Source organism: Colobus angolensis, unplaced genomic scaffold, assembly GCF_000951035.1.
Source record: "Colobus angolensis palliatus isolate OR3802 unplaced genomic scaffold, Cang.pa_1.0 Scaffold5, whole genome shotgun sequence".
Taxonomy (NCBI): Eukaryota; Metazoa; Chordata; class Mammalia; order Primates; family Cercopithecidae; genus Colobus; species Colobus angolensis.
Window position 1 is genome coordinate 1388530 of NW_012118487.1, and position 23551 is coordinate 1412080.

The following is a 23551-nucleotide window of genomic DNA, read 5'->3' on the forward strand; positions in this document are numbered from 1 at the left end:
TACCCATCAAATACCCATCAAAGAAGAACATGTGGATCAGGGTACTGGATGCTAAATACCCATCAAATACCCATCAAAGAAGAACATGTGGATCAATGCACCAGATGCTAAATACCCACAGCTAAAGCAGAATTTCTAACACTATGCATAATCAAAATAAAATGAGGCAATATGCCAAGTAAAATGAATAGACACTAAAGGTCACATATTGTACGAATCCATGTATAAGTAGTACTCAGAATAGGTAAATCTACAGAGACAGAAAGTAAATCAGAGGCTGCCAGGGCCGGGGGAAGGAGGAATCAAGAGGGACTGCTTAATCGCACCAGGTTTCCTTTCGAGGTGCTGAAAATGTTCTGGAATTAGGTAGACGTAACTATTGTACAACATGGTGAAGGTACTAAATGCCACTGAAATGTATATTTTTAAATGGCAGATTTTACATTATGTGACATTTACCTCAGTAAAAGAATAACATAAGGAATTAATACTTGCAACTCACTACACAAAGACTGGTTGCTCAAAAAAAAATTTCTTTTGAGATGGAGTCTTTCTCTGTCACCCAGACTGGAGTGCAGTGGCGCAATCTCAGCTCACTGCAAGCTCCACCTCCCGGGTTCATGCCATTCTCCTGCCTCAGCCTCCAGAGTAGCCTGGACTTCAGGTGCCTGCCACCACGCCCGGCTAATTTTTTTTTTTAGTAGAGACAGGGTTTCACCGTGTTAGCCAGGATGGTCTTGATCTCCTGACCTTGTGATCCGCCCGCCTCAGCCTCCTGAAGCGCTGGGATTACAGGTGTGAGCCATTATGCCCAGCCTAGTTGCTCAAAAATTTTAGAACTAGGATTGGGGGTAGAAGAAAAAGTGAGGCACAATAAGCAGAAAACACGAGAAGCACAGAGCAAAGATTCTAGTAATGATGACTGTGTCACTGATTCTGCAGGACCAAAAACCTTTGTGAAACCGGCAATGAACTAAACATTGCAGGGGATACAAAAGATTGGAGCCGATTCCAAAAGAACTTGTGAGCTTTTAGAAGACTAAATTTACCCACTCAAGGCAATCTAAGCAAAACTAAAATCAGTGTAAAAAAAATAAAATGATGACGAAAATGTTGCCAAAAGGTTTAGAAGGTGTCCATTCTGCAAAATAAAAGTTTGCCTCTTAATATGAAATTCCAGTCCCGTCACAATCTGCACACAAAACTGCTTTTCCATCCTCATCTCCCAGTGAATGAGAGATGAGTTCTCGCGGCCTCTCACTCTCCACTATTGCCGTCCGCACCGGAAACCTTTCCGTTTCTGTGCTGTTGATCATCTGCTTCCTCTCTTTCTAGAACGCCTTCTCTCTCCAGCTTTATACCTTTAGTTTTCCTTCCCCTCTTCTTGCTATAAAACTGCATCAGATACCACTTGCTGCTTGGCTAACTCAACTTAATTCCTTTTCACCTTGTAGCTATTGGGGGCCATGTGACACGCGATTTTCAAAAAGGACAAAATTGATGGAAGCACCTTTGTGGCAGGCTGATAATGGGCCCCAAACTGTCAGGTCTTAATCCCTGCAATCTGTAAATGTTACCCTATTTGGAAGAAGAGAACTCTTGGCAGATTTGATTAAATTAAATATCTTATAGTGGGGCAATTATCCAGGTGGGCCCTGAATGCCATCACAAGTATGTCACAAGTATGTCTGTGAGAGAAAGACACACAAACACACACACGTGCACACACACACCACACACACACGCAGAGAAAAGAGAAGGCAATGCAGAGACTGGCAGAGATGCCAGCAATGCAGCCGTCAGTCAAGAAACGCTGGCAGCCACCGGAAGCTGAAGAGGCGAGGAGGAGCTCAGCCCTGCCCACATGGTAACGTGGGCTCAGAGACACTGATCTTTGACTCAGGTGTCCAGAACTGTGAACCTCCCCATCTGTGGATTTGTAACAGCAGCCACAGGACACCAAGCACCCGGCACCCCCACCCCGTCTTCCTGCCTTGAAGATGAATGTGATGCTCAGAACGCCAATCAAGAGAACAAAAGCCAAGACGATAGGGATGGCAGGGAGCAAAAGGGCAAGTCTGGGACCCTGGACATCCTACTGGCAGGACTTTTCCTCCGGTTGTTTGCTGCGTAATAGAAATGTATCTCCTGGTAGCTTAATCCATCTCTTCTCTCTTTGTGGTGAGATGCGATCTGTGAAACAGCTTCCTGTGCCCTTCTGAATAGTTTCACCAGCTCCTCCTTTCTCCCAAAGAGCACCCCTTCATTCAAATGCACAGCCCATGACTCAAAGCTTCACGTAGGTGTCTGTTTTGCCCGGGAAGCAGTGAGACCCTTGAGGACGGCAGCACGCATCTGTGCACCCCAGCATCCGGCCCAGTACGGTCACTGGCCGGGCGACTGGCAGAGGCCTGCGGGTGAACGGACGAGGCCTTGCAGAGGGGTACTGGCAAAGATCCCGCCGGGGAGCCTTCCTGCTCATTACGCTGTGTTTACAACACAGTGACATCTCTGCAGGGAACTTAGTACCACAATATAACCAGGGAAGGGGCCAGACATACCAAACACGTCATCCAGCTCATGGTCCACTTTCTTCTGGACTTCTGGGTTAGACCCCAACAGGTATAAGGACCAGTTCATTGCAGCTGCCGTTGTGTCGTGGCCCTACAAATGGAGAAAACAGGAGCTTAAAAAGCAGAGTTACGCTGCGATGATCAGGAGTGACCAGAAACCTCTTCTGAATTGTCTCCAGATTTGATGGCTGCGCTGTGACTGCAGGACGTGAGAAATGAATTCCGTGCAGCGCCTTACCTCGGTGATAAACAAGGACACAGTCCCTGAGAAGCGGAGCTTCATGCCTAGAGATGACAGTTCTGTGCCGCAGGGTAGTGCGCACTGGTGGGACGTGCCTGTGCTGTGTTAACAAAGGGGGCGTTCCACGGGCGCTAGGCGAGCTGGGCCTTTGTGAATAGAACGAAGTCTGATTTTCATGAGCCTGCTTGTCAGGTCTGTACTTCTCTGCCTTCCCCCATCTGTCAGGTGGGCCTTACCTGTTGATGGCGGGCACCAGGGGGGTAGAGGTGTGGTTCTAAGTCATATCCTCTGCATTAAAAATTGACAACCATCTCATTTCATACTTGCTGAATTTTAGGCAAAATATTAAGTACTTCGCAGAAACTGAATTAATGTGCACAAAACCTCCATGAAAGACTCATTACTGTGATTTACAATTCAGAGATTAAAAACTGAGGCCAAACATGTGGTTAAATAACTTCTCCTGTGCTAAACAGTTTAGTGGGACGCAGAGGCAGAAACAGCCTGCGGCGTGTCTGGTGACAAAGCCAGCTGAGCCCATGCCATCCCCTCCACACCCTGTGCAGTAAGGATGCTCCACCTCCACCTCTTACACTAGTGGAATGTCTCGGGCAACTTCTTCCCCACCCATTTGATATTGTGTGTGCATGTGCATATACATGTTTGTGTATGTGTGTGCATGTATGTATATAAGAGGCCCTGGCCTCTTATCTACCTCCTCATCTCCCTAGCACACTTCCATATGCAAAAGTGGTGAGTTCTTCAGAAAAAAAAAATGTATCTGGAAAATCAATAACAGTAATCTACCTCTCTGAGTGAAACTTTGAGGAAAAAAAGAGAAAACAAATTACTGCCTCTATAAAAGATCTCACTTTTCCATTTTCCCCTACATGGCACAAGTGATTTTTGTAATATTTCATTCTCTGTGCAGAAATCTCCAAAGTACTTGTTTTAGAAAACAGCTCCTACATTGAATTGCTTGGGGCTTATTCTGCAGTTCTTAAAATACACAGCCTACACGTCCCTGAGGTCGGCGCCTCAGCATTTCCCTAGCACTTGCAGTTACAAAAACTACTCGGAACTCCAGATGAGCTCTGGCCTGTTGTGCTCAGTTGTCTACTAAGTATGAAAGGAAGTATTCTGGCTAAATAATTTTAATAGCTTTCCATGAATTTATGAGCGGGAGCCTGATCCAAATGCATAAGAGGAGTCTGCTGAACTTCCAATTTCATTTCGTCTGCCATCCGCAGAAAGCATGATAAGGCAAACATAAAGCACCGAGGCACACTGGTGGAGCGAGGGAGGATGCCCACTTTTAGCTCACAGCTTGAACCTGGCCAGTTATAGCTTGCACCAGCCTGTGGAGGAGGCCACAGTATCACACTCACACCTGCTATGCCTCCCTTTCAATGCAAAGAAGAAAAGAATTAGAATGTTAAGGAATGTTAGAGTTGGAAGAGAAATCATTAGTCTGGTTCTGGTTGTTTTCGTGAGATTGAGAGGTTCCTGGTAGGAGACGGATGTGTGTGTGCACATGTGTGTACATGTGTGTATGGGGGTGCGTGCATATATGCATGTGTATACGTGGCTATGTACATGTGTTTATGTGTGCATTTGTGTTTATGTATACATGTGTACATGGCTTTGTGCATTTGACTGTGTGCATGTGTATATATATGTGCATCTATGTACGTGTATGTGTCTATGTGCATGTATGTAGGTGTGTACGTGTGTTTTTGTATGTGTGATTATTTGCATAAATGTACATGAATGTGTGCACGTGTGTGGGGTGGTGTGTGTATATGTATGTGTATGCATGCATGTGTGCATGTGGGTATATATGTGTGTGCATGCATGTGTATGTGCATGAGTATCTGGGTGTGTGTGTATATTTGTGTGTGTTTGTATACACGTGTGTGTGCATGTGCATATACATGTTTGTGTATGTGTGTGCATGCATGTATGTGCATGAGTGTATGTGTGTGCATGCATTTTTGTATGTGTGTATATGTGAATGTGTGTTTGCGGGTATATACATGTGTCTGTGCATATGTGTGTATGTGCATAAGCATGTGTGTGTGTGTAGACATGTGCATGTGTGTTTGTGCATGGGTGTACATGAGTGTATGCATGTGTGTGTGTGTACATGGGCAAGGTGAAAATGTGAGAAGGTCTCTCCACTTCAACATCAAATAACACCTGGTATGTGCTGCATACTTCTTATGGGCCAATCACGATTCTCAGGGCACCTTTACAAATCTAATCATCATAACTATTCCATGAGGCTTGTGCTATTAAAATAAGAATATTCGGGCCCAGAACGGCTAGGGGAGGTGCTTGAGGTCATGGTTCCAGCATGTTAGCTGGGATGTGGTCTTAGAGCCCACACACTTAACACCTCTCTACTTTTCATCTAATTTAGGTGTCCATTTTCTGCTTAAGATTTATTTTCAGTAAAGTTTTCTGCTTTAAAAGGTTTAAAACTGCCAATGTAGACCATCTCTCTCTTTACACATAGGAAAATTGTGAAAGAGCTCTGGAATGATCAGAACTATCTTATTTGGCTAATCAGCACAGAGCCTGAACTGGAACTCGGATCTAAAGACCCTTCACACAGCTTTTTTCTACCGTGTCGTGCAGCCTCACGCCAGAGTGCACATGCTTGGCACTGCTGTCAGAGGCTGCCGCAGAGCAGCTAACACGTGGGTGGCAGGCAGAGCCATGAAAGACTCAGGTGCCTGGCCGGGCGCGGTGGCTCAAGCCTGTAATCCCAGCACTTTGGGAGGCCGAGATGGGCGGATCACGAGGTCAGGAGATCGAGACCATTCTAGCTAACACGGTGAAACCCCGTCTCTACTAAAAAAATACAAAAAACCAGCCGGGCGAGGTGGCGGCGCCTGTAGTCCTAGCTCCTCGGGAGGCTGAGGCAGGAGAATGGCGTGAACCCGGGAGGCGGAGCTTGCAGTGAGCTGAGATCAGGCCACTGCACTCCAGCCTGGGCGACAGAGTGAGACTCCGTCTCAAAAAAAAGAAACAACTCAGGTGCCTTTCACTCTGCTCCATGTGGAGGATATTACTACATGGCTTCTAAACACCATGCTTTATCTATTTTGCAATCCACATAAAGAGAAAGTCTCTCTCTGTAGTATTTAATATTTAAGCTATCTTTGTAAAAAGCACTTCATATATATATATATATGTATAAATTTGAGATCAGAGGTCTCTTCAGAATCATGAACTGGCTGATTCTCTGTGGGAGGGCTCTTGCTGTCCTCTTTAGGTAGAGCAGCTCATGGCAGTAGCTAAGCACTCATCTGCAGGAACCTCAGAAAGGAGGTGGTGAGGAAGTGGACTTGCCGGTCTCGGGGGTTGGCAAGAAGTCTGAAGCCATGTGGAGAACTGAGAGCAACAATCTCTGGCTGCTCTTCTGCTTGGGAAAACTCTGACAAGTCTTAGGTTTTCTTGAGGAAAAACAAATGCGTCTACTGCTATGCCCAGCACTAGTCAAAATCGTTTCCTGAAGAAGGAAGTTCAGTTAATCAGTTTCTTAAATTTTGTAATTTCTAATTAAAATATAATGAATCTTCCTTAGTTACAGTAAACTACTTTAAAATTTGATTAAGTTTTAAAAAATAATGCTAAAGATTCTAACAATAACTGAAATTTGTTTAATGATATCCGAACATAACAATATGCAATACCTCAAACATGAAGGTGTCAACCTCTTCTCGAATATCTTCATGACTTAGCCTGTTCCCTTCGTCGTCAGTCACACTTAAAAGCAAGTCAAGAAAGGCCCTGCGTTTATTTTTGGAGGGGGTGGAGTCCCTGCCATCACCTCTACAGTCTTCATCCGCATTCATTTCATTGGCCCGTTCAGCGATAACCTGTACGATTTGAATGATAATCACATGCTTCTGTTTGAACTTGGATGCACGCTGGTAACACATTTTCTTATAAAATATGCTAGTTTCTTTCATTTATTTTTTCCAAGCCTTTCTATTTCAACATTTCGACAACATAGGCTCTTGTGAAAACACAGTAAATCCTCATTAATATTTTGGGGATTATTTGGTGAAACTTTTAAAAACAAATGTAATGTCACGCAAATTCCTAATTTTCAAGTGCTATTTTTGCAGTCTTTTCAACACAAGAATAGAATCATAGTCTACTAGATAGTACCCTAGAGATTTGATCGTGCTAATGAGAAAAAGTTTAAGTGGTGGAGTGAATGCAATCATTATACAATACTCTAATTACAGACTTAATTACATGTTGTAGGGGAGAAAAGAAACAGCAAGTAGATTAGTGAATTCACCCTCTATGCTTGCAATTCCTGCTGCCTGAAATGCTTTCCTCAGAGGCCTGCATGGCTGCCCCTTCCCTTCTTCCAGATCTCTGCTCACGTCACACCATCAGAGAGAACTCCCTCATCCTTGCCACCCCTGTCCCTAGCATTGCGACGCTTCCTAACACTGCTTTTTCTCCATTTCCCTTGCCACCTGACATTATGTGATACTTCTAATATGCTTCTTATTAGATGTGATATTATACTTATGTTATACTTATTACCTAGCCTCTTTCTCTTCCAGCTCAAACTCTGCCATGCTTGTGCATGTCTTTGTTCATTGATATATAGAGCACGGCTTGGCATTTAAAAAATACTCACTAGATACTTCTTGAATGGGTAAAAGAATGAAGGCCCATACACTTAATTTGGTTGTCCATTTCAACCTTCTTTTCCTACCAGGTAATTGACCAAACCTGCTACTAAGTGGCCTAAATAGATTCTAAGCTCTTTGAGGGCAAAACACCATGTCTTCTTTTATTCTTGGTGGAATTCCTACAGCTCAGGCCTCAGTAGGCAATTCTCAATGTTTATTAAATGAATAATATTGTCCATTCAGTCAGGAATTCATTTAATTATTGCTATTAAATATTAATGCATAAAATTTAAGGAAAAATTTAACTATGAAATATAACCTGCTGGCTATTCTCCTGTAACCAGGTGCTCACACTCCACTGTGGCCAGCTCAGCCAACATTGCATTCACGGAACGTCGACTGATTTATTTATCATTTGTTCTCTTGGGGTAGGGTATACTTTACCACAAGGACGTAATTCCAATAGATTTTAACCAAAATTTACAGCAAAGAAAGGACACATTTATATAGGCAGTTTTTTCAATACACTGAAATGATAATTTGATGTATATTTTCAATTAAATCTTGCTTTTTCAAAACACATTATTAACACAAAGATTGATATCCTATATTCAAAACAACATCACTATCTTCTGGTTACTTTTGAATTGGAAATAAAATACTAATATCTAGTTAATTTTAATGTTTTCCAAGTTAAGATACTGCTATCAAGACTCCCTGCCTTTGAAAATGACTGCCAGATCCAAACATTTTCCAGAAAACTCCTATACACAGACATTTGTGTCTTTATTCTTTCACACAGCACCCTGTTTGTTAATAAGTGTTCATAGCTCATATCACATGTTGTAATTATGTGTTGATAGATCATCTCTCCTACTAGAATAACTTCCTTTCAGGTAGGGACCATATACACATGTCCTACTCATTACTAAATTTCCAGCATTTGGTATGGTGTTTGGCACTTAGCGAGCACTTAATTAATATTTGTCGAATACATAATTTAAGTATAAATATGCTAAATAATTATTTCTGTTATTATTCAACTTTTATTTTCTGAGATAGAGGCTCAATAGCCCTACACCGGGTGTGTTTACAAAATATCGACAGCATGAACTTACCAAACGTTCTGGAAATGGATGGTGGGGATGGTTGCACAACACCGTGAATGCACTTAATACCACCAAACTATACAGTTAAAATGGTTGTAAAGGAAAATTTTATGTTACGTCTATTTTACCACAATTTTAAAAGTCAGGGACTTACATTGTTGGTAAAAGTATGGAGGATCTTAAGGCTCTTTTTGTGTTCCCATCCTTCTTTAAACATAAGGTACCAGAGGTCAAGCCAAAGCCAGGGCATCTTTATTCTTCGAAATATCATCTCACTCATTCTATAGATGGGAAAAAATACATCAGCTGTTGTATCAGAAAGGTGTATTTCTTGAGCACTTCTTTGGTACCTAGCCTTGATGAAGGCAATCGTGGAAATGATGATGACTGTCTTAGAGGCTACTAAGAGCTCCATGCTTTATACTCAACAGTGAAGGTACGGGCTATTATGCGTCCCATGAAGCCTCAGAAAATAATGGATTCTTTAAAGGAATGAAGAATCCATTATAAAACATTCTTATTAGATAGTCATCTGGCCTCTGCTTCTGTTTCTCCAGGGCGAGTTTTCCACTCTGCCTAGGGCCTCTGTACCAGGGGCTGAGATGAAATCGGCCTCCTTTTAAGGTCCATCATTGGTTTGACCACTCCTCTGGTAGGACAGAAGACAACTGGCAGGTAGACAACTGGCAGAAGACAACTCCTCTGGTAGGACAGAAGACAACTTCCACAAGCGAGGGCTCTCTAAGTATCCATCTGTCACTTGGCTGTTCTGGCACCTCCTTTTCATGTCCAGCCATGGAGCAGAAAGACCCCTACATGATCTCCTGCAGGACCAGCTTAGATGCCGGTTCTTCAGAAAGACCTTTCCTGGCCTCTCACTCTGTGGGATACTTTCTTGTTTTCCTCTCCGATGGATTTGATCTTCTCTTGCTGAGCAATTATTACAATTCATGAATTTCTTTGTCCGATGCCTGACTCCCGTGTTATTCTGTTTTGTGTACTACTACAAAACCAATCAGTACGCTGTGCAATGATTGGAAGATCACAGATGCTTAATAAATGTTGGTTAAAATGAAGTGAAATGAGCAAGAGACTTAAATGTACTCAGCTCAATGCACTTCTCTGTACTTCCTCAAGTCCTTGCCCTGCCTCTTAACAGGTGAATAATTGCAAGCAATTTTAGAGTAAAATTGACTGTTTTGATGACTAAAACAATACCTACTGGGTGCAGAAAATATGAGAAAGAAGAATAACAACAAAAGGAAAGCAAAAGAATGAGAAACACATACACGAGACAGTAAGAACCACGGCTAACATTTGGTTATAGTATCTGCTAGTTTTCTTTGAATAATTTTTAAATATAACAATTATCATAGTGCAGAAAACTGTATCTTTCTTTTCTCAGCATCACAATGTAAGCATCATTATCTACAATATAAGGTAATCTCAATGTTAGAGAATAATCATTTTAAATTACTGCATAATCTAGATGTGCCATAATTTACATAACCTTTACTCTACTGCTTAACACATGCTTACATGATGAGGTTAACTTCTAGTTTAATGGTTAATTTTGAAACCATAAAAAGATACAACACAGAAATTGTTAGCGATAATTTTTAAAGTCCAAATCAGTAATTTTCGAAATAACTGAAAGGATTCCATTTACCTATAAACTGCACGGACATACTCGGAATCATCATTACTTTGAGCACCAATAGTCTTCCCCATAGCTGTTTCTATAAAATATGGGTGAGAAGCAACCATTCAGTTCATGCACGTTAGTTATCTCGTGTTTATTTTGCAGTGGCAGACACTAAAGACGTACATCCTGCTTTGTCCTTGTACTTTTCAGAATTCTCCTTCCTCCCTTTACCCCCTTCTCTTGTACGGGCCACTTCCGCTCCCTGTTCCTGTTCTTCCTTCCCTTGGCCTCCCTGGGCAGTTGCTCCGTGCCTGCCCCGCTCACAGCCCTGGGCGTGGCTGCTGCTCCTCAAAAGGCTGACACGGCAGGAGAACTGCTCTGAAGAGCCCACCACCCTTTCCAGTCCCCCATTCGCCTTCCCGGTGGACTGTCATTTCCTATTTGGGCCATTTGCTCCGTATGTCACAAATTTAGAAACAGATCGATGAGACTCACCACAGATGATATCTAAGGCACAAAGAGTGATGTAAACAAAGCAGTTAAATGCTTCTTGGTTAACATGTTTTTCAAGTTTCTTAACCAATATATTTGCTTGTTCATTCATGATATCTAAGAAATCTTCCAGAATGGTAAAATGGAAAGTGGGTGTTAACATCTTTCTCCTGGAGCGCCATTTGTTTCCAGTACTAGAAATAAAATATGTGGTTACAAAAAGTATACATATAGAGAGAGACAGAAAGAGAAAAGTAACATCCAAAATGATTAAAGCATAAATATAGCAAGTCAACAAAATTCTCCTGAAACACCTTTATCTACAGAGTCTCAAATGCTTTTGGCAGAATGACAAAGATATACACGTATCTATAAAATATTCATCTATAGTTACAAAATATGAATATTTTGGATGTTGTTCTATAATATTAATGTTTAAAATAGCATTCATAAAATTGAAAAATTTAAGAATTTTTCTCAATTTCTGAGTTCCAAGTTTCTAACAAAATTTTTGTCTCCTGCCATCAATACCTCAGTCCTCAGATGAGCCTCACTCTCCACGGTTCTACCTTGATCTCTCCCCTGCTCCACTTCTCCAAAGTCCCTACCGGGCTCCTGCCTTGCCCTTGTGGGGACCTCTCTCAGAGGCTGGAACCCTGTTTCTAGATACCAGCTCACTGTACTTCTCTGGGGCTATCTTTTTTATCGGATTTTCAAGATTTCCCTGCTCCAGACACTCCTTGCTTTACTGTGTCCTCCATCCTGCCCAGTCCCGTCCATCAGGAACTCCTGAGTCTTCCTGAACACAGGCGATAGTCACTATTGAATACCACAGCTGGAGATAACCATTCACCTCGACTTTGGCCTCTTGGCGGGCAAAGGCCAGCTGCCAGCTGGACCTTCCTTTCCAGCCTTTCTCCTCCTTTCTGACAGCACAGTCCTGCTACAGAAAAAAGCTACCCTGTGTCAATTCCTGAAATAACAAGTTGCAGGTAGAAGTAACCATTTCTATAGACAGCTTTACAAAGGTACACTGGCATACCTTGTAAGAAGTCCTAGGCCAAGCCATGGTTCTAAAAACTTGTACATAGAGGATTTGTCAATTTGCTTTGAACTAGTTAAAATTACCTTAGGAAGAGAAAAACATATTTTAGGGACATACAGACATCAAACAACCTTCCTGTAATTATAGGAGTACCTGGCTAGAATACAGCTAGTTTTTAGGACATTCACAACATTTATTTTCTCCGTGTTTCATTTTCAGTCCTGTGCCTCAAAGACTTTCAATTAGAGTTTTGAACATAAAACTAGCATTCAGTCTTGGGGACTCAATGCAGTTGGGAGAAAGAAAGATGACCCAGACGATTCTCTAGTTCCTACCATAAAACAGGAACCAAGTGGAGTTATTTAATGGGGGGAGGGGGAAAGTGAGGTGGGGAGGAGGCACATCTGGAGGGTGAGCACATCTGGGGAGATGGAAATCATGGGTGTATTTTCAGGCGATATTGACTTTGAGGCATTCAGGTTGCTGTGGTCTGAAAGCAAATGAGACAGCCAAGATAAGGCCTGAGCTGGAGATGCCTGTTTGAGTGTCCCCAGCATAGAGGCAGCAAGGGAAGCCGTGAGTGTGATCGGATCACCAAGAGTCCAAGTGAAGTGGGAGGAGGGATGGGGTCTAGGGCTGAGCACAGAGTGCTCACCAGGCTTCTTGTTCGAGACCCCTACTCTGGACAGCTCTCCATCTGCATCTACCACACCAACTTCTATTAACACTAGGCCAACAGTGGCTGAGATGCTGTCTGCCCTTCTCGCTCTCTTCTCTGAGCCAGATTCTGGAGCAGCATGAGAAACTCCAACACTTTCACCGTAATTAGAAAGACGTGTCCTGGCACTACTTCCTAGGGAATTTGGCCTTTAATTTTGGTCAATGGTCTGCTTACCCCATCTTTGTTTCCTCACCCGAATCCTTTTCTCACCATATTACAAGATGATTTCCCCAGACTTTTCAACTACTGAAAGGACTACAGTTTTTTGGAGGACTAATTTCAATAGCATGGGTTTGTAATATTTATCCCGTAAATATCAAATTTACCTTGTCTTTTAAATTTGGAATAATAAGTTTGCCATTGATATAATATGAAACCTGAGCAACTTGAGGAAAACATATTTTATTAGTCATACATTTTTGAAGTCTTAAAATAGTATCCGGTGGATAACAAGTGCTCACCTTGTGGAATAATTTATTTATGTTTCTAAAAAAATGATATCCTTTCAAAAAAGAATGAATATAACGGGACCTGATAGCAGTTGTGCACTTATATCTGCAGGGTGTTAATCTCCCAGGATTCAGGCTACATCTGGAAAGCATTAAATTGCACCTATATAGTCTAAAATACTTAATGGAATGTTTTTTGCACTGAAATGGTTGAAATGTAAGGATGAATTATATTGATTCTGATGAGATTCTCACACTGTAAGATACACAGTGCAATAATGATCGTATTCACACGTACCCACCTCCACATTTTCTGCATTATAAAGGGCCACCATGGGCACTGGCCCGACCCAGAGCTTCAGCAGTGGCATGTGGCGGTATTCCTCTGTGTACTCGATGATCTGCTGAAAAAATTCTGGGGAAAAACATCAAATTTTTAATTCAATCAAGATGAGAATGTTGTGATCAGTATTGGACAAATATTTGTTTTCTCATTTTGATAAATATACTAATTCGGTAATGTGTTACTGTTAGAGGAAGCCAGGTAGAGAGCATGTGTGAACTATCTGTAATATTGCAACTTTTCTGTAAGTCTAAAGTTTTTTTCAAAATAGTATTTGCCACAGCAAATAAACATACATAATGCATGTTAGCTGTTAGAGAATAATAATTATTAGGTTTTGATGTCCCAGAATGGGCATTCTTTCTAACGACTGCCCAATATCACAGAGCTAGTCAACGGTGGAAACTGGCTTGCACCGAGACTCCAGAACTTCCCCATACACTATGCTGCTTCCAAATGTCTCTCAGATGAAGCAGTTGTCAAAACTGGTATGAAAGGAGCTGGGTCAGATCACCGGTGTCAATCATCCTGAGTCATGCTAACATACTGCCTGCCCTGGTCTGGTCTACCAGAGGGGACAGGGAAGTCTCAATCTGATTCTAAGGAGCAGGGCCCACAGCTGGGAGTAGCTGGGGAAGGCAGACATTGTCACTATGGACAGGAAAATGCTAGATTAGAGTTTAGAGGCCAGTTGGAAGCCAACTGCAATCTTCAAGGTGAAATGGCTGAAGCCAGCGTTTGGACATTAGCCACAAAACAAAAGGCAACACCTCTTGTACGCGAGAGACAGGATTCTTGAGAACAACGACTATATCTTAGAATATTCTGATATCCCCAACTTTGTTGAGGTCAACACTGGGCCCAAAGCAGGGCCTCAATAAATGCTTGATTGACAACTAAAGAACTTAGTTGTCAATTCTAACCAACTTCTAGACAGTGATCTAGCAACTTTGCAAGCAATACATTTAATCCTTAAAGTAACTCTGTAATATAGTCACTTTAACAAGTAAAGGGAGAAAAAACCCTCTAAGTTAAAGAGTTTTAAATAATTTCTCAAAAAACTTGGATATACTGTTGGAAATTGAACAATGGTTTTCCTGATGCCAAAATCCAGAATTTGTTGGTGGAATAAAAAGTCCCTTTGTAAGAGACAGTATTTGTCATTGTCTTCACTCTGAAAGTGACTGCAAGGAGAATTACTTTAAATAGTCCAGTCAGCTCACAGGTTGTTTTGAAACAGGTCTTATTCACCAGAGATTTTAATTACTGGAATCCCCAAAAGAATATGATGAGACTTAAATATATTATTTCCAGGGGTAAGGGATACCATTACCCCTATATTTTTGTACAATTATTTTTTAATACCGTAAAGCCTCAGGACGAAGGGGTGGTTAGCTCTGCTTTTACAATTAACTGAGATGATTTTTACCAGTGTGATTTTCATATTTGGACTGGATTACTTGTTACATCAGTCATGATGATATTTGGTTGGTAAAGAGTTCGCTTGATTTTTTTCTGTCAAAATATTTTTAATATTCTGGTAAACACTCTTCCATGAGGCCTCATCTTGTGAAGCTGAAATGGCAGCGTTATTTTTATTAGAGAAAACAAGTGAAAATGAGAAAAAGTCCTTCAAGCTTTGGAGTTAGTTAATGCTCAGCCTGTAAAACAATTACTGACAAATAAACCCAGAGGGAACTGGGTTCTGGTCGGGGCCCATTTTAAAATATGTCATTCTGGGCAAATCTTTTCAGTTCTGGGTACCTCACCTTAACCCCTGATGAAAATGAAGCGCTGAGATGGAGTTCACCCTCCCTGACGGGGGGCTGTAAATACCAGGTACTTTTGAGAGCTTTCCAACTCCAAGTGATTTTTTTCCCATCAATAAAATGTTCATCTCTGTTTTAAAACATGATTTTAATTTAAAAATTCACTTTTTAATAAACGAGGAGTTTGAAACCCTCCAAAGAAGTCTGCCTGATGGCCCTGCCGTCAGTTTCTAAGCTGTTATTATGTAACCTCCTTTAAATCACAGTTTCTTAACAGTTATTTGTAACCTCCTTTAAAGGGCTAAAATATGAAGGTCAAGCGGGAACTGAAGCAGCGGTCAAGTCTTGAGATGCTGGGAGGAAGCCTCCAATGAATCTCTAGTCTCTTATTTTCCAAAGTGGGAGAGAGAGCAGGGCGGCTCCAAGCGTTCAGGTGTTGGCCAGTTTACAAGCGCTTTGCGCTCCCAGGGAGCTTCTGTTCCTAAGGCTTCCCAAGCCAAGGCAGGAGGAAAGGCAGGGCTTTGAGAGCTGAGCAGCAGGGAGGTGGGAAAAGACTCGGGGTGGGGGGTGGTTTGGAAATACCGCATCCTGTGCCACACACAAAGAAAATGCTCACTTTGGGATGGGGCACTAGCAGTGTCGGCGGGTGCCAAGGGGCAAGGAATAGAACTGGGAGCGCATTCTCCACAGGGTGCTGACAGGCTCCTCCCTCCTGCGGCCAGCGCCACAAGCAGCGGGTTCCTGGCCGATCGGAGGGTGGCGACCGGGCTGCGGACCCCGGTGCGCTTCAGGAGGGGCGCCGGCCCTTACCTCGCCCGTCCCGCTTCATCAGCAGCGCGTGGCCCACCAGTGGGTAGGCGCGGGCCACCGTGGGGATGGGCCGCATCTGCTGCCATTTCCTCACGTAGCTCGCCACCCTCTGCAGCAGGCTCAGGACCAGACTGGCGCCGGCCAGGGACACGGCACTCGCCGCGCCCCACAGCAGCAGCTTCTGCCCCACGAGCCCCAACCAGATGCCCGCCATCGCCCTGCCTGGCGACCGCTGGGTGCGCTCCGGGAGAGTGCGGGCCCGCGGGGACGTGAGGAGAGGCGGCGCCGGCCGCGCACCGCCCCCTTCCCCTCGCGGACCTGGCGCGCTCCCCGCTGCGGGGTCGCCGGGTCCCCGGAACGACGTTTCCCGCCTGGGCGGCGGCCAGGGAGGGCGCCACGGGGTTGTTCCTGCGCCCGGCCCGGGCTACGCAGCACCGCGGCCTCCGCGCTCCGCCCCCCGCGCCAGCCGAAAGCGAAAGACCGGAAAACGGTTTCCGGGCCCCAGGGCGTGGTGACTGCGCGAGGCCCGGAGGCTGGGCCGGGAGGAGGCCGGCGACAGACACTTCGGGCCGCCTCGGGATGGGGGGTCGGGGGGCGTCGGAACGGTCACCGCGGCAGCCCGGCGCGCCCCAGCGGGGCTGGTCTGCGGGTTTTGCGAGGCCGCTCTGACGTGCGGGGTTCCGCGGGCGGGCAGCCTGCCCTGAAGGGGGAAAGGAAGCCGCATCCGGCCCCGGCTCGTATCCCAGCTCTGCCACGCAGCGCTCGCTCCCTGCGCGACCTACAGGCCCGGGAGGCGGGGCGCGTCCTGGCTCCGGCGGGGTCACACGGAGCAGCGGGCGCTGTGATCCAGGGTGGCCTCGGGGACGCAAGTTGAGGGAAGTCACCTACCCGTGCGTGTGTGCGCTGGCCCCCTGGGACACTGGGAGCGAAATGAGGGGGTTGTGAGCCGGTTATTTTCCAAAATATGCACCAGGCACCAGACCCAGGAAGCTGGAGCCCCGGAGAGCACGGAGGGCCGGGTGGGGGAGGAAGGCGGGTGAGGCTGCTCAGCGGGTGCCGGGAGACCGCAGCCGCGGGGGACTCGCAGAAGAGCCAAGACTAGCCACCCAGCCTGGGAAGGGAGGGAAGGACCGAGAGGGTGCCCGATTTCAGCCCGGGGAGACGCGTGTCCTGGCTGCCAGTCTCTCTTCCCGCCAGAGGGCCCCAGTGCTGACCCCCAGCCCGTTTTCCACGCTCGATGCTTCTTACAAAGAGGCCGGGCGAGGAGTGTCGCTCTCCAAGGGGCCAGGCCCTTGGTAAGCACAAAAGTGCCAGGAAGATGAAACAGAATGTCCTGGATGCCCGCTTTGCTTAATTACTAATTACGTTCGTTTACTCGAAACCACTGCATAGGTTGCCCACAGCCACCTGCAGCGCCTCTTTAGTGCAGAGAAAAACATGCCTCAGGCTTTTCTCCATCTGAATTTAAGTCATCTGCATGTGCTGACGTGAAATAGTAAGTGAACAGAACAAAACAAAACGGCCGGGCGCGGTGGCTCACGCCTGTAATCCCAGCACTTTGGGAGGCCAAGGCGGGCGGATCACGAGGTCAGGAGATCGACACCATCCTGGCTAACCCGGTGAAACCCCGTCTCTACTAAAAATACAACAAATTAGCCGGGCGTGGTGGCGGCGCCTGTAGTCCCAGCTGGGGAGGCTGAGGCAGGAGAATGGCGGGAACCCGGGAGGCGGAGTTTGTAGTGAGCATATTATCTCATCTCAGGAAGTATAGCTTCTTGAATAGGTAAAATCAGAATAAAATTACCAATAAGTATGCAGTTTGTGGTGGTTTTTTTTCCCTAGATGCCCATTAAAAGATAACAGTGATATTTTTATCCTCCTGGTTGACTAAGAATTTTTATTATGGATTTTTTTCAAAGACATTTTCTTTATCTGTTGAGAAGATCACATGCTTGTTTCCTTACATCATTTGTTGCATTGAATGATTTTCACATGGTATATCAAAATTGCATTTCTGAAATAAATTTAATTTGGGTAGTATGTATTATCTATTTCATATATTATTGATTTGATTTTGCTTAAGAGTTCAGGGATGATATTGGCCTATAATTTCCTTTTTTTGTTTTTTAATTCTCAGTTACTTTATTGTAATTTACTTTTTTTGTTTTTTGTAATGTCCTTGTTAGGTTTTGTATCAGGGTTGTGGTAGCCTTACAAAAGGACAATTATCTTGAATAGCTTTTTTATTTTGTTAGTTTTTTGGAGAGACAAGGTCTCACTCTGTTACCCAGGCTGGAGTGCAGTGGCGTGATCATAGCTCACTGTAACCTGGAACCCCTGGGCTCAAGCAATCCTCCGCTTCAGCCTCCCAAAGTGCTGGGATTATAGGCATGAGCCACCATGCTCAGCCCTGAAGAATTTTTTGATACTGCTACTGGTAGTATTAGCTTTTCCTTAAATATTTGGAAGGATTAACCAATGAAGTCACCAGGACTTGGAGTTGTCTTTGTGGGAAGACTTTTAATAATATGTTTAAGTGTTAGACACAACCTTTTTCAAATTTTCTATTTCTTCTTGAGTGATGTGGTATTTTTCAAAAAGTTTTAATTTTCATCTAAATTACCAAATCAAGTTATTCATGGTATACTGCTTATGTTTTTTCACACCTATAGAATCAGCAGTGGTATACCCATTTTCATTCCTGATAGTATTTTGTGCCTTCACCTCGCTATACCACACACACTGCTTTATAAAACTCTACCTTAGAACAGTACTCCTGGGCAATGTAATGAATCTGTAACACTTTAACAACAATTTAACCCTTCCCAGCTTTAAGCTACTTCTATAATATTTTAATCCCAAATATATACTGAACTCTATGATACATTACTCATTGTTTTATGCAAGTATTTTCTACTTTCCCACATATTTATCCATGCTGATTTTTATTATTTCTTCTTTTATCATTGTATTTCCTGCTGGCATAATTTTCCTACTCTGTGAAGAGCTCTCATTAGTATTTCCATTATTACAGATTTGCTGGTGATTAATTCCTAATTTTGGTTTATCTGAAAACACTGCTCTTTTGCTCTCATTTTTGAGGTATATGTTCACTATGTATAAAATTCTGAGTGGGCAGTTTTTTTTTTCAGCACTTTAATGATGTTTTTTCTGTTGTCTTTCATCTTCCATCACTTGTGTTGAAAAGTCAAATACTAGGCTTATTGTTGCTTCTTTGAAGATAATGAGTCTTCCCTCCCACCCCAACTATTGTTTTGTTCTTTTTTGATTTGGGGTTTCTATCAATTTGTGATGGACCTAAGTATGTTTTGCTTTGTATCTATCTTGAGTTTCTTATAGCTTTTTGAATTAAATGTCTTCTATCTATTTTGGAAGATTATTCCGTGGTATCTATTCAATACTGCATTATTCCATTCTCTTTTTCCTCTATGACTACAATCACATGGATCTTAGATTTTTTCACATGGCCTCACAATTTTTTCTGGAATATCTATTTTTTATGCTTGTTCAGAGTGAATACTGTATATTGACCTGCCTTCCAGTTTACTAACTCTCTTGTCTGCTATGTGTAATCTGCAGTTCAACATAGCTAGTGAATTCGAGTCACTGTGTTATTCATTTCTAGGATATCAGTTTATTTTCAGATTATAGTTCTCTCTTGAATGTATCTGTTTTTAAAAATATATTTTTGAATGTGCAAATCAAATTCTTAGCGTGTACCTGATAGTGCTACTATTTTAATCACCTGTGGGCCCATTATAATTTTGTTTGTTTTCTCTCTTGGCTGTCAGTCACTTGGCCCTATATCCTGGGCTGTCTCTTAATTTTCTGTTGAATGCTGTACATTGTATATAAAAATTATGGAAATTCTAGGTGATGCTGTATTTCTTTAAAGAGGATTACTTTTTCTGGCGGTCATATAAAGTACAGGCATATAACCTGGATGTAAACAGAAGTTTCATTGATTCTAGGTTCTGCTTCCAGTGTTTTAAGCACTCGTCTGTACTGAGTTTGCCCTGACTCTTAGAGTCTAGTGCTTCAAGGTTGTCAATTCAAAGTCTGAGACATTTCCCAACATCATTCCTTTTGGCAGTCTAGTGAGCTTGTCACAAATTTTGAGGGTATCCCTTTTTCTTGGTCTCTATGCCCCATTATCAGTCTGAAATATATGGATACAGGGAAAGAAAACAGTAGCAAATATGGGGTTCACCTCAGTGTATTATTCCTGTTGTCTCCCAATTTGCTTCCTGAAGTTATGCTGCTTTGTGCTGGGGGGTTGGGTGGGTGTGGATGTGGGTGTCCACGTGTACCTCCAAAGAGCTGTTTCTTGTCCATTTACAGCTTTTATAGTTGTTCTCAGTAGGTCAGTTTCACATGAACTATTCTTCAATAAACAGTAGTGGAATGCCGCCACGTTTATTTCTAACATCATTTTGATTCTGTGTATTTTTGAAATATTTTGCCCTCTAAGCTAAAACTTTCACCCCCACAATGTTCTTTTTGTGAACTCTGAAGACGTACTTCACAAGGTGTAGCCTTCTCTGAATGTTGCTTCTGAATTATAACTTACTATTCACTCAGCTCTGTCAGCTTTTTCTTTAATTTTCCAGTGGGAATACACCCCACACGTCCTCCAGAGAACACTACAGCTATCTTCCTTTTTGGATCAACATTTTTATACTGAATGAAGACATTCATCAAGATGAACCTTACTAGGAAACACACGTGCATGCACATGCATACACACACACACGCACACACACACAAATTACTCTACTCCTCTGTACAGAAAAATTCCCTACAAGACTTGCCCATTGACTACTGTCTTCAATTTCTCTCCTTTTCTCCCGGACCCACTGCAAGCAGACTTTCGCCTTGTCCGTTCACATAGCAGAGCTTGTCAAGGCCACCGGTAACTTCCATGTGGCTAAACCTTTAGTCCGATTCTCAGACTTTATCTTAATTGACACATCAACAGCATTCAACATACTTAAGTCCCTATGGCTTCCTTGAAACACTTCCCCTGCACACACACACACACACACACACACATGCTTTGAGGATGCCATATTCTCCTAACTCTTATTTCCCTTCACCAGTCATTCTTTCTCAGTCTGCTTTGCTGGTTTTCCTTCACATCCCAGGCCTTCAGATGTTAGAAGGCACAAGGCTCAGAACTCCTTTTTCCTCCATTTCTCTACACTCATTTTCTTGGTTACCTCATCCATTTCAGTTCTTAAATACCATCTACATGCTGGCAATCCCCAAATTTATACTACCAGTCTATACCTCACCTCCACACCCAAGTGTGGATATCCAAATATCTCAATATCTCCACTCAGGCATCTCATTGGCACCTCACACATAACATGTCCCTCATGCTGCCAAACGTGTTCCCCTTGCAGTCCTTCCAATTTCAGTGAATGTCAACACCATCCTTCCAAGTGTAAAGCCAAAAGCCTTGGAGGCATTCTTGATCTTTTTGTAGACACACTTCAACTCTCATCCAATAGCAAATCTTTTGGCTCAAATTTCCAAACACATCCCCAGTCCTGGGATTCTCACCACTATCATTTGACTGAAACATGATCATCTCTTGTCGATTATATCATTCTATCCCCAAAACTCAACTGTTCCAGTGGCTTCTTATTTCAGACTTAAGATTTCCCATAGTCCAAAAGGGACCTCAGTCTCTCAACTCCTGTTACCTCACTGAGCTCCTATTATTCACTCCCTTGCCAAATGCATCTCAGGCACTGGCCTCTCTGCTGTTCTTCAAACATTCCAGGTGGACTCTTGGTTTAGGCACATGTCTTTTGCTCTGTCTACAATTCTTTCTCCCCAGATACCTCCAAGGCTTCTTTTCTCATCTTCTTTGGGGCTTGCTCAAATATCACCTCTGCAACACAGCCGTCCCCAACCGCTCGATGGAAAGTTGCAGCTCCTTTCACTCTGTCACCTTGCCTTGCTATGTTTCTTCATAGCACTTATTGCTACCTGACCTGTATTATGTTTTTATTTAATTGTTTATAGTCTGTCTCCTCCACTAGAATCTAAGTTCTTTTAGGCCAAAGACTGTCTTGTTCAATATAATGCTTAGAACAAAATCTTATACCAAGAAAGTGCTTAATAAATGTCTGATGAAATCAAATCCATGATGATTACCACACAGGAGCATAATCTTCTGAAACAAACATTACAATGGCGTGTTCATAAATTATGTAAAGCCTTTGCAAATATATATGGACATATACTTCGAATTTACTGGGGAAAGTTTGCTATGTAGGTAGAAATAATAAATACTTCTGTATTAGAAAACGCAGAATAGAGAGGTATTTGCCAAATGATACAAAAATTGGGAATCTAAAAATACTTTTATAAATGTAACACATTTTTGAAAACTCTTGTAACACTTTTATATTTTATTAGAAATTAAGGAATCAAAAATCCTACACAATGATCTGTAGTTATAAGAAAACAATAAAAATATAATACCCAAATGATATATAATATAAAAATGTACTTCTGAATTGGTGTAGAAATTTCATCTAGTTCAGAATAATATCAATATGAATGCTTCCTTTTATATCAAATTCACAAAATCTAGCAGTTTTCTATGGTATCTTACATTTTCTTAGATTAAAATTTCTTCATTCTTCCTTTGGTTTTGGATAAACACATTTTAATTGATGTAGTCACTAATCTGAATTTAAAAATCTATCTCAGATGTACTTCAATTTTTCTAATTTTTAACAGATTAATTCTAAGGTAAGACTCATTTATTAAAGTAGATTATAAAAACACTACCCTAATTTTTACCTAATTAGCTTAAAAAGCACCATCCTTGATATAAGCATTATTTACTAATCTCTAAATCTAATGTAATGTATAAATAAAATACTAACTTTAATATAGGGGTAAAAATCAGGGCAATGAGAAGGTCATTTTTAAAATCAATGACAGGGCCAAGTATCTATGTAATCTCTAAAATGGTACTTTATCTTCCAATTTAAATGTTTAGAAGACTCAAGATCATGGAACTGGTTCTATTTTTTAAAATATTTTGTTTTTTACCTACATATAAATAATAGATTCTTATTTGCAAACCTCTGAAGCCAAACAAGATAAAGCTACCATAAAGTATATTCAGTGGTTTTCAAAGAAAAAACATTTCATCCTGGATACCCTACCTGAAGGTTAGTTTAGACTGAATATCCAGTGTTTTCCCTATTACGAAGCTTGAGCTCATAGAAAAGAATGAGATTATGTCCTTTGCAGAGGCATGGCTGGAGCTGGAAGTCATCATCCTTAGCAAACTAATGCAGAAACAGAAAAACAAATGCCATCCGTTCTCACTTCTAAGTGGGAGCTAAATGATGAGAACACATGGACACAGAGGGGAACAGCACACACTGGGGCCTATCAAAGGGTGGAGGGTGGAAGGAGGGAGAGAATCAGGAAAAGCAACTAATGGACACTAGGCTTAATACCTGGGTGATAATCTGTACAACTAACTCCCATGACACAAGTTTGCCTGTGTAACAACTTGCACATGTTCCTCTGGACTTAAAGTTAAAAAAAAAAAAAAAAAAGGAAGTTTGGACTGAGTAGGGAAGGAGTTGGATGGTTCCTGGAAATGGACATAAAATACCCTGAGTGGTTCTGAAAG

At 42.5% G+C, this 23551-nt stretch overlaps 1 protein-coding gene and 1 pseudogene across 1 annotated transcript in view; one reads left to right on the plus strand and one right to left on the minus strand.

The window, feature by feature from the left end:
* The window catches only part of LOC105524323 (cytochrome P450 4V2), a 22538-nt gene extending 5966 nt beyond the window's left edge, over positions 1-16572 (minus strand). Inside the window, exons 1-8 of the mRNA XM_011959515.1 lie at positions 15862-16572; positions 13242-13354; positions 11767-11852; positions 10728-10918; positions 10257-10326; positions 8742-8868; positions 6516-6701; positions 2562-2664 (exon numbers count right to left, since the gene is read on the minus strand). Coding sequence (XP_011814905.1) covers positions 2562-2664; positions 6516-6701; positions 8742-8868; positions 10257-10326; positions 10728-10918; positions 11767-11852; positions 13242-13354; positions 15862-16075 — 1090 coding nt within the window. The 5' untranslated portion in view covers positions 16076-16572. The remainder of the gene's footprint in view (positions 1-2561; positions 2665-6515; positions 6702-8741; positions 8869-10256; positions 10327-10727; positions 10919-11766; positions 11853-13241; positions 13355-15861) is intronic.
* LOC105524491 lies at positions 16421-17215 on the plus strand (annotated as a pseudogene).
* The last annotated feature ends 6336 nt before the right edge of the window (positions 17216-23551 follow it).